The sequence below is a fragment of the Anas platyrhynchos genome, chromosome 1 (assembly GCF_047663525.1).
Source record: "Anas platyrhynchos isolate ZD024472 breed Pekin duck chromosome 1, IASCAAS_PekinDuck_T2T, whole genome shotgun sequence".
Lineage (NCBI taxonomy): Eukaryota > Metazoa > Chordata > Aves > Anseriformes > Anatidae > Anas > Anas platyrhynchos.
The window spans coordinates 16426490-16441807 of record NC_092587.1 but is presented as its reverse complement, the minus strand read 5'-3'; the positions used below and the strand labels follow the sequence as shown (position 1 = coordinate 16441807).

General features: G+C 41.5%; 1 protein-coding gene across 7 annotated transcripts in view; it reads right to left on the bottom strand.

Annotated features, from left to right (window-relative positions):
• The window catches only part of GRAMD4 (GRAM domain containing 4), a 78766-nt gene that overhangs the window by 20332 nt on the left and 43116 nt on the right, over positions 1 to 15318 (bottom strand). For all 7 annotated transcript variants that reach the window (XM_027458742.3, XM_021275535.4, XM_072032919.1 and 4 more), the window contains 4 exons: positions 11113 to 11233; positions 2996 to 3057; positions 829 to 961; positions 296 to 321 (listed from right to left, as the gene is read on the bottom strand). In XM_027458742.3, coding sequence (XP_027314543.1) covers positions 296 to 321; positions 829 to 961; positions 2996 to 3057; positions 11113 to 11233 — 342 coding nt within the window. The remainder of the gene's footprint in view (positions 1 to 295; positions 322 to 828; positions 962 to 2995; positions 3058 to 11112; positions 11234 to 15318) is intronic.

Here is a 15318-nt window from a genome sequence, read left to right as displayed (position 1 = left end):
ATCACATGCTTACACATTTTAATTAGCACTACTTTTTTTGTTCTGAGATACCTTTCATCTTGAATTACAGAGTAAGGTCCTACCACTGCTCCTCTAAGTTACTTTGTAAAAAAAAAAACAAAAACATTCGGGATTTCAGGATTTGTACTCCATAATTGAGGATTTCAGAATCATTTCTGCTTATGAACTGGCAGAAATATTTCCGAACATCAGATTTTGCACAGAGCAGTCCTCCCAACAGGGTTACCAAGAATTACTTTTGCTTGCAGAAAATAAAATATTTTTAAGTACTTACTTAATCTTCTCATATTTTCAGTCAACCTGAAAAAAATAAAGTAAAATAAAATTAACTTGTTAAATAGACTACTAGTGAGTTATATTAAAATGCAGTTGATACATATTGGGTCTCTGAAAAATTGCTCACAATTATAACTTAAATGTTTGTGCATAGAGCTTCATTCTTGCCTGCTGTGAAGTGTTTCTAGTGAGTAGTATAGACTATCTTGCATCAAGCCAAAAACTGAAACATAAAAGCAATCCTGCCTAACTAAGCCCTTGGCCACATTTTTTGAGAAGTACGTGACAGAATCTGCCAAATAATAACTTCTATTCTACCTTAGACCACAGACAGAATTCAAATTTCATGTTTCAGCCAAGGTATTGACAAACCATTTGAGATAGCTCAGTATCTTCAGTTTCATTACTTTTTATAGAAACACTTGCTCAAACCACATAAAAGATTGTGTTGTGTTCTTAAAAGAAAAAAAAAAAAGCAGCAGCAACTTGTAAAGAAGCCAACAATTTCTTACAATCATGTTAGAGATTTACCTTCTAGCACTAAGTGGCTCCTCCGTTTCCACTGTATTTTCTTCTGGCTGAAATCTGAAGTCCTCAACATACTCCCCAAATTTGTCACAAAACCACTTTTGGAGTCTTGAACACACTGTATGACTACGCTTATCTACAAAAAAAGAAGCACTATGTATCAGGATATTACATGAAAACATCACACAAAACCTGCATCTGTTCCCATATGCTACTTTTCACAGCTATTTATGCTATTTTAGTAACAGCATTTCTGTCCTTCACTAACGCTTTTCATGGAAATTCACTATGCAATCTATTTCTGCCGTTTCACAGACAGAGTGATTATACCATTCTTGTAAAAGATGACTAAAGGTGATTCCTGCTTCCAGCAGGAGCTTTGCTGTAAGTACAACACATGGGAGGGAGCATCTCATTACAGAAGTACAGGAATTACTTAAATGCTCCAGACAAACGAGTTTCTTTAGCAAATGCTAAAAAAACTTTTTCCTGTGTTCCCGTAAACAAAAGACTGCCCTAATTTTCAGCACTCCTATTGTGCTGAAGGGTTTTCTAGAGAAAAGTAAGTGTAAAGCAAAACCCTCCTGAGCAGAGAACAGGACAATCACCTTACAGCCACGGCAAAGTAGAGCAGGGGAGAGCAAGCAAAACATCTGGTGTTGCCTCTAACTTGGAAAATCACTTTCCAGCGGCAACAGACAGACTGTTCTTTGGAAAGGAAGGTCAGTGAAGCAGTGTACAGAGATGGGTCACAACTATTCCAGGACCTCTCTTAGTACAGAACTCCATAAAATTAACATGTGATTAATCAGAGGCATGAAAGACTGATCAGCCAACTACGGCTGCCAAAACTACCCTTTCTAGGTATACAGAAAGGGTAAGAAAAAGCATATAAAAGCATAAGAAAAAACAACCAGGCCTCAGAAAACAGGATTAAAATATGTATTAATGTGTGACAGTGAACTAAGAAAACCAAGGACTTCAATGCCAGTTCACAGCTGAGAAAAAGCTTACATGTGAAATAAAATGCTAATAATACTTGAGGTAGTACAGAGAACAAAATTTTGAGCATACAGCATGACAGGTAAAAATGACAAGCTGTAGTTCACAAAGAAAGACAGAACTGACATTACAGAAGTACAGGAGGAACAATTTCAAACCCTTCATTCAATCCAGAGACTTAAAAGTCTAAGGGGACAGTGGAAGATCCCACTGTTCCAAAATAGGGAGGGTGGCTAAGAATAACATGATGAGCAGCGTGAAAACAGTAAAAACAAGAATAACAGGCCCTCTAGTCACAAGAGAAGGAAAAAAAGGCGGGGAAAGGAGAAATGAAAGATTCATCAAATAAAATTGTACGTATGTGGTATTGTAAAAGCATCAAGTAGGTTGTGAACCTGTAGTACTCAACCAATAAGGAAAAAGGTGAGGAATTGGGCGTCAGGTAATAGGGAATATAAGGTTATGATATACTTTTGCTGTGTGCTCCTGCTTGCAGGACAGCTGCCATTGCAACTGCAAATAAATTAGCTTCACAGAAGACCCCGTCTGAGAAAATTATTGAGAGATTTCTCACAGTACTCTTAATCAAGAGGTGTGGGAAGAAAACTCAAGTGCTCTGAAAGATTGAGAACCTGCCTGTTACCTTAGTTTTTTTCAGATATTATTCTATTTATAATGAGCAGCTGCTTGAGAAATTAAAATGAAATTAGTAATTCACTTAAGCTTATTCCCTCTACAGAATGTCCTTTCTTTTAGGAAAGAGAAGTACTACCATTAATGGCATAAAAGAGATTTTGCAGTTGAGAATGAAACAGGACATCTTTCCTATATATTACAGCTGTGTTCTGATTAGTTGAGGATCAGCTAGGTGTGCAAGAATAATAAAGTCAGACAACAACAGTTCATTACATTCCTGAAGGGCTTGTAGTATAAAATAGTTTCCTTGCTCAGACATACAAAATCATCAACAAAGAGTAAAAGCAGAATCATATACAGAGGTAAGAAACTGCTCAAATGCTCCTTCATACTTGGCTTCTTCAGAAGTCTCCTTCAGGACCCAGCAAGTTCTTCCGCAACGTTTGATTTTCTGGAACAGCTTCAAAAGAAAGAGGTGAAAAAAAAAGATCTGACTGCATCAAACTGCTCGTACAGATTTGACCAAGATTACCTGTTCCATTGGCTTGTGTCTGTGGCTTTGCAGCTTGCTGTGTTGCAGGCACCTCTTCAGCTCTACAAAGAAAACAGAAACAATGTGAAATGCTACAAGTTCAGAATTTTAAGAGAAAACCAAGTGTATGCCCTATTTCAGGATTCAAAATGTTCACTGTACACTGCACTTAGGATCCAGAGAAAGACCATTGTGTAAGGCAAAGTGCGTTTTAGCCATTTTGTGTCACCAACAGCTCAGCCTGATCTTCCAGCTACTGAATATTTTAGTATCAATTTTCTTGCGTTACTTCTGGTTTTGCATCATAGATTCATTGCAATGCCTGCCAGGAAAACTCTTCAGAGCCCTGACTTTTCCCACAGTAATAAATGAAAAGGGATTCCATATTGCAAGTTGATAACCACAGAGCTAAAATAAAATCAGCTTAATTCATGAACCCTGAATTCTGCCACCGTTATTGCAATCAACTCCACTCATCTTCACAGTGAGAAGAGCAGATGTCAAGAATTATGTTCAAATGTTATGTCGTAAGCTCTTGAAGTGCAAAGATACCAACCCAAGATGAAAATATCTTTTTTAAAATGCAGAATTTAAATAACGGTGTGAAAATCAGAGACAACAATGTGATAAAAATACATGGCAAGAACCAGGCACCACTGGTCACATCTTTCAAACAGGTTAAGAACAATACTCACATTTATTACAAGTAAGCAGATCATGGAAAATACGAATGCCTTGGCCATTCTGCACATGTGCAAGGCTTCAAATTACATTTGCAGTATCCATAGCCTCCAACTGCTAAAGTGGCTTGATAACACTTCAGGCATCAGTCCAAAAGCCTTGAGCCATCCATGAAGATATGCTACAGCAAGATTTCTCTAATGAAGCAGCAGCTTTGACAACACCAGCTGCAGCAAGCTTTACTTGACGCAGTTGTATGATGGAAAAGTTTACTACTTGAACTTAAAAACATGCTCGTTGCATAATTTCAATATCACTTATATAGCAGACCATGTAGGTGCTTTCAAATATTCCCTTCATCTTTCAGTCCTCAGGAAGGGAACCAAGTGGGACGCAGGTCAGCAAATGGAGAGCAGGAGGAGGGATCCCACTGCACTGGGCAGATTACAGAATATGTAAATGGATTTATAGGCATCTCTCTGTCCCTCCACGAAGTACAGGAGGAAAAGATCTCACAGTATTCTCTGTGTATGGAAAAGGCCACTCTGAATTCATGCACTCTGAACGAGTAAGATGGAAAAACCACAGGACTAATTGCCTCCCTTCTTCCCTTAGCACTCCCCATATTTAATGAACTTTCCACATTCCTGTTTATTTCTAAAAGGAGCATTTAGAAATAATTTATTGATTTATAGCTATAATTGGACAACTATCAGGGTGAGTAGCCAACTTCAATGGCTTCTGCTTTTCACCTGTTTTCAACTCCTCTGCAAGATTTTTCCACGTTGCTCCTGTATTTGCAGCAACTCTTGAATCTTGTCAAAAGCCACCTGAATTCTATTAGTTAATTTTTTTCTAACTAAACTTTCATTTGGGCTTCTCTGCCGCCAACTTTGCACAGACTGCTATACAGCAGTGGCTTGTCTTCCTGGATCACACTCCTTCCAGCACATCAAACGGTTACACCATACAGGTGGGACATTTTTAGTCACAATCTGTCACTGCCACCGTCTCTCATTAAAGACACGTTTTGGCAGCGAGGATGTAGTCATTCACAGGCAGGAGGCAGTTACTCGACCTGCTCCCGTTGTGCAAGCACGCTGAGGGGATGTCACACCTGAACGGCTCTGATGACAGAGCCAAGATGGGATCCCACAGCCACCACCCGTCAGAGCCTCCAGGCTGGGCCTTCCTTTCACACGCTGGGGTGTATTTTCAGAAGCAGCTCAGCGTCATTACTCCCTACGTTTCTTGGAAAAAAATCAAGAAAAATCTCAGCCAAAAGCAGTCATGAATACCAGCCTGACTGGGCTCCCTCAGTGGCACGTGAAGGTTTGGCCTTGGCCACTCATGGTGTTGGTTTTTGTTTGTTTGGTTGTTTTTTTGGCAATGTCTTACCCACCATCTGCCTGTTACTCTTTCCCCACGAAGAATCTGACCTTTACGAATCATCAGGTTAATGATAGCTCATTACTGCACCTGTGAATCAGGTTATAATTAGCCACCTCAGACAGATCTGGGCCAGGAAGCTCCAAATTCATTCTTTAGGCTTGCACAATCCTAAAACCAGGTCAAATCAGCCACTACTGGAAGACCTTTGACAGAGGGTAGGAATTATCATTCCTATAGTTTCTGAACCACTCTTCATGCCAGAGATCAGTTAGGAGGCTAGAAAACACAAGCCATCCCCAGAATTACAGGATCACAGAACTGTAGGGTTGGATGGGACCTCCAGAGATCATCAGGTCCAGCCCCCCCTGCCAAAGCAGGTTCTCTACAGCAGGCTGCCCAGGTAGGCATCCAGATGGGCCTTGAATATCTCCAGAGAAGGAGACTCCACAACCCCCTGGGCAGCCTGTCCCAGTGCTCCATCACCCTCACCATGAAGAAGTTCTTTTCGCATGTTGGTGTGGAACTTCCTGGGCTCCATTTTGTGGCCATTGCCCCTTGTCCTGTCCCCACAAACCACTGAAAAGAGGTTGGCCAAATCCCTCTGTCTCCCACACTTAAGGTGTTTATAAACATTGATGAGATCCCTTCTCAGTCTTCTCAAGGCTGAACAGACCCAGGTCTCTCAGCCTTTCCTCATAGGGGAGATGCTTCAGGCCCCGTATCATCTTTGTGGCCCTCCGCTGGACTCTTTCCAGGAGATCCCTGTCTCTTTTGTACCAGGGAGCCCAGAACTGGACACAGTACTCCAGGTGAGGCCTGACCAGGGCAGAGCAGAGGGGGAGGATCACCTTCCTTGACCTGCTGGCCACACTCCTTTTAATGCACGCCAGGATCCCTTCTTGGCCACCAGGGCACACTGCTGGCTCAAAATGTTAGAGCTATTCATGACTGATACAAGTATAACGTTCAAAAATGACAAGTACACATCAATGAGGCTCACAACTCAATGCTGCCCCACAGAAACATCCAGAACGATGCCCAAGTGTTATTTTTGTAGGTGCAAATATGACCCAAAAGTTAAGACAGCCTTGACACTGAACTGCTGGCCGTTTATCTTCACTAAATATTTTGGGTTAGTGCATCTTTAGCCTTGACTACAGCTGTGAGCTGAACAGTATGTGAACCAAAAGAATCTCTCCAACAGTTACATGAAGACCTTGCCCATTGCACAACAGCTATCGAGCTGTTCTCAGCCATGTTCAGAGCAATTTTCCTACAGACCAGCTCCAAGTACTGAGCTCCCAAGCAACCCATCATCATTCTTCAGACAGCTTTTGTGGAAGCCAGTCAAGTCTGTTTTATCTGTGTAACTGTTACTGCTCAGAGTAACACGGACGCATACACATTTGCAAGACGAGCACGCTCTCAGAAATGTAAAAATAAAACATGAAGGAGGTATTTTCACAACCTAGTTTAAACACAACTCGCTCAGGTACACATGGCTCCTTAACCTGAGGAGTTGTCACAAAACTGAGTTAAAGTATTTTTACATTTTTCATCTCCTTCCCATTAAAATAAACCAAACATATCAGAAGCTTTTGTCGTCCTCACAGATATTCCCACACTTTACATGGCTATTGTCCTGCATTTGGAGTGTCAGAAACAAAAGACAGGCTTTCAGAAGAAATGTCATCAGCCCAAAGCTGTACAAGATCTAAATGTTTGTGGCCAGAGGTAAAAAAAAAAAAAAAAAAAAAAAAAAAAAAAAAAGCACTCTTGACAGGAGGTACTTCACAAGCAGATTTGGTGACAGGCTGCTAAGTTAAAAATAAAGACACACACAGTTCAGCCAACTGGGTTTGTCAGCATTCAAGTATGTTAGCAATCCCAGGGCGGCACGGCAGCCAAACTTTTGACCCAGGACTCAGCTTCTTTCTACCTGTGTGGAGTCCCAGGCTGACAGGTATCCTTCCAGCAGGGAGCGTCTCCAGGCTCCAGAGGAATCTCCATTGCCATCTGAAGCATCTTCTCAAGTGACAAAGTCAGCTATACCCAAAGCATTGCGTGTGTGGAAGATGATGCCTTTTAGCAAAAGGCCAGGAAGAGGCAACAAAAATAAGTGGTACAGAAGAAAGAGCGGCTTGTGCAGGAGCACTGTCTATTCTTCCTTAAAAATAGCTCGCAATGATACTACTAAAAGGTTTGTACCAGCCACAGCATGTTGGTAGGTGTTATTACAATACTTTTTTTTTTTTATTATTATTTTTTTTTCAAACTGCGTGATGGAGCTGGCTCACAATTTGTAAAATAAAGCAGCAGCAGCCTACAATTTACACTAAACAAGCATTACTCACACAGACTATTCCAAATTATTTATGCATTGTTCCACTAACAAAATGTCATCAGCTTCAGCTGTTGTACCAAATGCTGGGCTGTCCCAAAGCGTCTATGGAAAACTTTAACTGAGGGCACGTTTTTGAATGCTCAGACGTACAGACAATGAACACCATGACAAACAAACCCACTAGGCATCCTTTTCTTCCACTCCTCCCTGCAAAGACTTCAATGAAATAAGCCCATGTTCTGCACACACACAGAAACAATCTACGCTGTTAATTCATTGTTTTCTCCTTGTTGAACATTTTGCAGCGTCTATTTATATAGCTACATGTATTGATCTACTTCACAAATACTTCTGAAAACTGCAACAATTAAAATAATTTATTTTTTACACTACGACATGCTTTGCTTTTCATTAGCAGTTCAATGCTGTAAGCAAAACCAGAATACATGCAAACATTTTTTATATGCATATCTATTTAAAGATTATACGAAAAATTACCTGAGACACAGGGCAAATATGGCTTTGTTGACTTCAGCAGAGTAAATGACTTTCTGGGGTCAAGTTGTTTAATAAAATTAAGTTTCTAGTATACATAAGTTTGGCCAATTACGTGCTTCATTGTGTCAACCATAACCTTGCCTGTAGTGCTAACAGAACTATTTTAAAATGCCTATAGCAAAGTGCAAACAGATAAAAAGCAGTGATAAAGAATTTCACACAACAGAGCACAATTTATGAAGAAACCTAGGCAACCTGAGCTGTCTTCTTCTAACTATAAACTGGGAAACACTTTGAATTTAATTATTTTTGTTATATATACCTGCCTGTCCAAAAAAGGTTAGAATATTAGCAAGACTAGTCAAAAAAAGACTTGGATAAAATGGATAATTGGCTGAATGTAATCCTCAAGTGCAACTCAAGCTAAAAGGGCTAATGCCATCCTTAGGATATCTAAAGGGGAATACAGCACTGGAGAGGGCAGGTCATGCCACCTTAGTTTAATAGTGGTATGCCTGCAAGAGATTTGCTCTGATTATGGTTACCTACAACCCAACAGGACACAGATGTTGACACTTGAAGAAGAAACACTGAAAGAGCTAAAAGAAAGCCTAAAGTTTTGATAAACAAAGACCAAACTCTTTTCTCAGTAAAACACACATATTCACAAGCCACAGTGGGCCATGTCAGACCCTGGACCATCCTCACTACTCCTCATGAAGAGGGACTCAGCAGGGTGCAATTTGGGTACCTTCTTGCAGAGGAAGTCCTCATCCTTCTCCAGGACTCTCAGCAACGATGGAATCATTTTCCTCCCTTTGTGATGGCTATAACCTAGAACCCAGGTGTACCTGCTTTCAGGAGAAAGCCTAAGGGCCAGAGCTGATGGTACAACCTGTACTGTGCTCAGCTACAAGCACAGAACCACAGAATCACAGAATTTCTAGGTTGGAAGAGACCTCAAGATCATCGAGTCCAACCTCTGACCTAACACTAACAGTCCTCCACTAAACCATATCCCTAAGCTCTACATCTAAACGTCTTTTAAAGACATCCAGGGATGGTGGAACTTGCATCTCAAACACCTTCAAGGGAGCAAGTCAGAGACAAGAAGGAGTCCTGAAGCACCAGTTTTATACACCAATAGAAGAAAGGACCATTCTTTGTCATTGCTTTGTACTGCTGCTACGGAGCAAGCAGATATTCTCAGTGTGGGAACAGGACCAAGTATGTCTCTTTTCCCCTGCCCCCAGTAGTCAACTCAAACAAAGGAACATCAGTCTAGACACAAACTGGAAATTACATGAGCATGCAGCCAGACCAACCAGCACAGGAGATAAAAATACGCTCACACTTTCCAGCTCTAAGAGCAACTGTAAAATGTCAGAAAAAAATCCCCAGAAAACAGAGCTATGCAGATCGCCTTCCAAGTGCAAGATCACACAGCCTGGCTTAGGAACAGTTTCTCTGTAAGGACCTTGCAGAGCACCCCCTAAGCACACAACTTGGCAGCTCAGGTCAGGACTGCACATGGACCAACCTTCCATGGAACCAGCGATTTTGGAAGACTGTCAATATAGTCAGACAAAATACATCAGACAAAAAAGTCTAACACTGTCCTGGGTTATGAGAATAAGAGGGGAGGCCTAATTCAACTGCTACATAAAGCCTTGGTGAACCCACACTTTGAATACTATGTGAACTCAGTCTCTTCATCTTAAGACACAGGAGTTGAAGAATGGTAACTGAAGCGATGAAAGGAATAGGGAGTACTCTTAAGAAGACACCAGAAAAGCTGGAACTCTCTAGTCTGCAGAGGAGAAGAGTAAGAGATCAAAGGTGGTACTTAAGCTGAATGCTGAACAGTTGTTCACCAAATCTCCCAATTCTGTAACTCTAGGGTATGTCTTGAAACCACTAGGAAATCTGTTTAAAAACAAACAAACAATTAAACACCATACAACCGCTTTTTTGTAATCAACAACTTCTGGAAGGTATCGCCTCCTTAGCTTCCTTTGGTAGACAGCACTGGCATGTTAAAAAGGGGACTAAACAAATCCCTGGATAACAGGTCTGCAAACAGAGTCCCAAGTAAAAAGGCAATGATATACCTTCAAATACTCCTCACACAGTGTTCATGGATGCTAGAGAAGTAGGAGATACACAGATCACTGAAAGCAACTGGGCTCACGTGTTCCCCATAAACAGCTCCCATGTCCTTGCAACAGAATACCAAGGGATATGGACTGCTGACCTAACCAGGAAAAGCATTTTTATGTTCAGAATGCGTACAGAAGTAAGTAGCATGCTAGGAAGACTTCATATAACATTCAGAAACCTCATATCCAAACAAATAGTTCTACCCTTTTTTTTTTCTTGCTCATCACCTCCAAATAACTGACAGTGCTTACTGCATATGATTACTAAATCAGCCTGCACTATTTAGTGTTGACAGTAGTCGACATTGAACCACAACTCCTACTGCTCAGCCAAGTAACCTTAGCTACTGCTGAGGAAGATAATGCAGGCAACTACATACGCAAGTGGGTTTAGACCAACAAGGCCGCCAGGCAGCTGGTGTGGTTCTAAGACCTAAAGTCCATACTGTCAGGAGAGACATCATCAAACATGATGGCTTAGCAGCACCACAGAGGATATCCTCAATGTTGAAAGGTTTTGGGTTTCATTGGATTATGGGGAGGCACATATCCACTTGCCAATGCAATGGCAAGGAAGGCTCAAATTTCAGTGACTCCCACACAGTTAGGACTGTGGGGTGGCACTGAGATGTCCTTGCTGTTGCTGGAAGAGGAGTAATACAGACTGAGCAGTCTGGAGATGACGATGCTTGAGGAGGCAAAGCATACGCAATGTCGTGGCACAGGCTCTGGCACTCAGCAGCACACATTGCACACTTATATCCCCAGGAGGTAAGATCCAGAGATATGAAAACTATCCCAACCAGACAGCTGTCAGGACACCTCTGTAGCTATGGCAGTATGTATGGTCAAGTAATATGGGAGTACCTGCATGTACAAGATGTACTTTCACATGAAAGCACAGACAGCTTCTCTCTGTGAGAGCTACTCATTTATTTGAAGAGAGCCCAGGCTGGAAATGGATGTTTTTATCAAAACTCCTCATTAAGAGAGTCTGAGACCTCAAGTGGCTTTTAGCTATAGAGTGAAGACATTTCTCTTACCTTGCTTTAAGTACTTCATTGACTTTTTGTTCTAGTTCTAGTCTCCTCTGTCGTTCCTTTTCCAGCTCTTGCCTTAATGTTTCAGCGTTTGTTTCTTCTCTCAGCTTCCTGAGTTCCTCCTCTATTAATTAGGGGAAAAGAAGAAGATTCAGTTATATCGAAGAAAATTAAAGCCTAATTATGACAAATTAGGTATTTCTTTTGTCTGCTTGTTTTGTGTTTTTTTTTTCTATTTGTGTTACAGTGAATATATTCACCGTAAAAAAAAAAAAGGTAATCAAGATTTAGAAAGACTTCACAAAAAGCACACAGTTGTATCATGTACAAAATGTTAAATTTGAATTGGTAAAACAAGAAGAAAACCAACTTCAAGGTTTTCTTTTATAGATGCATCAGTCATTGTAAGCTACCTTTATTTAAATACAACTTCACATACCCTTGATTCCCCAAAGAAATAATCATCAGGAAAGGTTGTTTATTGCTAAGTATGTTGTGTCTCCCCCACACCCCCAATATGTAAGGGTAGGAAAAAATATATATATACATACACTCATAAAGTCATACAATGCTATGCAACCCTCTGTCCACCAATGCAGGGCACTCTCATATTTTTATATGTGTTAGATGGGCCCGTTAAGAACCTGAGTACATCATAGTTTTAAGAATGGGTTATGAGATGGAGAGCTAAGTTCAGATTTCTATCTTTTTACGAAGTTAGTCTGCCCTACTAACTTCCAAGGAGTAACTTATATATGCATGCATATATAAACATATATATGTATATACGTGTATACATATATATACACAGATGTTTCCTTTCATGAGCACATTATCAACTATGCATAAGGCTTTTTGTAGCTAATTAGCTTTGTTGTTTTGTTTTGTTTTTGTCATTGGCAGTATTCTAGTTTGTGACCTTACTTTATCCCAGAGCCACATAACAGGCTCGCTATTGGTGATCATTTTACCCAGATAAGCATTCAAGAGATGACAAAAAGAAGATTGGGAATCTCTTTTGTTTTTTACTTCCTTTTTTTTTTTTTTAATGACAAAATTACTCTATTTTGTGTTCTCTGGGCTCTTTTTTTAGCTCAATTTTGACAGTAAACAGTAGAACAACAGAAAATACTTGCTAATTCTACTGTCACCACAGACAGTAGTTCAAGCTTTACATTGTTTTACATGATTCATATATTATGTTCTACCCTACAGCAACCTCTTCTGTTTCTTTTTATAGATTGTCTCATAAATCTTAATCTGACAATTTTGATGTTTGAATCTCTCTCTTCAATCACTACGTGTCTTGAGTAGGTCAGAAATCTTACTGCAAATACTCAGAAGATGTGATAAACTCTCTCTCCCCTCCCTGCAGGAGGCCTTAGTGCGGTATCTCAGACTGTTTTATCTGCTGTGCAAGCTAGGCAGCGGTAGATTATCTGTATTGCTGCAGCACTAAGGGCTTTAGAGCACAGAATTAGAAGAGAGGGAAGAAGATAGATGAATTGAGAGGACAACATGATGTGATGTGTTACACTGTGAGGCTACAGGTTGAATGCCATTAAACTGAAAAGAGTTTGCTATCATCTCATCACTAATGACCCCAGAAAGGAGAGCTGGAACACAGAAGCCACCTTATCCTCTAGCAATTTGTATTGGGTTTACATGGAAAGGGCTTGGTAGCAGGGGCCTGCTGGGGTGGCCTCTGTGAGCAGAGCCCAGCAGCCGCCCCATGTCAGATCAGAGCCAGCTCCAGGTGGCTCCAAAAGGGATCTGCTGATGGCCAGAGCTGAGACAGTGACCAATGCTGGTTGGGCCTCTGGGAGCGCAGATTTAAGAAAGAAAAAATAATAAACACTGAACAACACCAGCTGGTAGAGCGAGGAGTGAGAAGCAGCCCTGCAGCCCCCAAGGCAAGTGCAGGGGGAGGGCAGGAGGTGCTCCAGGCAGGCAGCAGCAGTTCCCCTGCGGCCTGTGGAGAGGTCCCTGATGGAGCAGGCTGTCCCCCTGCAGCCCATGGGTCCCACATGGAGCAGATCTCCACGCTGCAGTCCCCCCATGGGTGGAGGAGCCCCCGGTGGAGCAGGTGGATGTGGACTGGAGGAGGCTGCAGCCCATGGAGAGGAGCCCACGCGGGAGCAGGGGGTCTGGGGGGAGCTGCTGCCCACCCGTGGGGGACCTGTGCTGGAGCAGTTTGCTCCTGGGGGTTGGATGGACCCTGTGGTACGGAGCCATGTGGGAGCAGTTCCTGAAGAGCTGCTGCCTGTGGGCAGCCCCCACAGGCTCAGTTCGGGAAGGACAGCATCCATGGGAGGGACCCCATGGGGAGCAGGGGCAGAGAGGGACCGCAAAGGAGCAGCGGAGACAAAGTGTTAGGGACTGACCACAGCCCCCATTCCTCATTCCCCTTCAACACTCGGCGGGAGGAGGGAAAAGATAATTTGTTGAGTGATCTCCCTTGTCCTTATCTCAGCCCTTGAGCCCTTTTCATTGTATTTTCTCCCCCTTTTCCTTTGAGGAAGAGGAGTAAGAGAGCAGTTGCAGGGGAGTTCAGCTGCCCAGCAAGGCAGTTGTATTTTACCACACAACTTTATTTATTTTTGTGTTTAGTTTTATTTTACCACACAACTAAAACTGAAATTTATTTCCAAGACTATAGTATGTTACGGCATGGTACAGAAGGGAACTTGGACTGTTGCAGCAGGTATCATCATCTCCTGTAAATAAACAGACAGATGCGGACATAAGGGCACACCTACACACTGAGCTGTTCCTAATTATGTGTCTACAAGCAATTTGAATTCCAGCAAGAAAACTGTGTTTATGATTAGCCTACCCTGCACTTTCAAGAGCTTGCCTTGTTGCATAACAGAGCACGCAGCAGCTGAGGGGAAACATCTGTTGCAATTGAAATCTATCACGATGGTATCACAAAGTTCCAAAAGGGATGTTATCTTCTCAGACCATTAAAGCAAAGAAAAACCTCTTTGTTAAGCACTTTTTAAAAAAGTAAAAAAGAGGAAATGAATATGCGTTATATGTACATAAGAAAGCCACAAGTAGTGTAAATTAAACTCAGTGCCCTTGGAAGTCTGCACAGATCTTCCAGCTTCCTTAATACCGGTTGTTCTGATTACACTACATCTCGTTCTATTAAAAACAAAATCCAGAGACTCAAACACTAGGACAAGAAGAGCAAGAGATACAGAATTGGTTTACGCAAAGAGGAAGAGATAAAGGGTGCACAACAAACAAGGTTGAACTCCTATAAAAGAAAACAAAAAATACAGCACCCGATCACTGGGACTCATCAGAGCTTCGCTTTGCATGGCATTCTCTAACACTCAAGTACAAGACTTTGCAATTTAAACCCATCCCAGTTTTGGCCTTTCCCACTCTTTAAGGCAGCATTGTTGCTACTTTGGCAGCAGTGTGGGTCTGGCATCATAAAGCCTCCGTGCCTGGTTAGTTAAATACTTTAAGTTTCCTAAGCAACAGAAACCACAAAGGAGAGGGAAACAAAACAAAACAAAAACCCACTACTGTCCTTCCTTTCTCACTCCCCTAAAATAATCTACAGTCTGGCTAAACTGAACTAAATTTACAAAACAACAACAAAAAAGACACTTCTCTAGGAAAACCCACAACAACCATGGAAGTCTTAAGACAATGCCTTATCTATTGAGCTTTACAGGTGTGTATTCTCCTTGACTATGAGAAAAATGTGCTCCTTGCATTTCATCTTCAGACAGGCAGGGTAAACATAAAAGGTCAAGCTTCAGGTCCAAGAGTAATCAGCTTCTGTAATTTCCCTCTCAGGCCCGTCAGTCACAGCTCCCTATCTCATGCTGGACAAGAAACATTACAAGAGGCTTAGTGCATGGCTTAACTAGACATGCAGGTGTGATCCTGCAAAAACGCTGTAAATCCTCTCTAAACAAAGTCAACTTGTGTAGAAAAAGCAGGAAAATACCTGAATGCTACGGCACTTGCAAAAATGAGAATTAGAAGTCTGTAAGACTAGGCAACAACAGTGTTTAAGCTACATTAACCTGCATCTTATTGTAGTGCAAACCCTAGTAAAGTTGACCTTGTGGGAAAGACCAGCATCAACAATGTATCTCACAAGTTACCTGTATATATTTTTAATTTTATTTTTTTTTTCAGTTTTTCTACAGTATTTTATCCTCTATTAGTTACCGCACCACT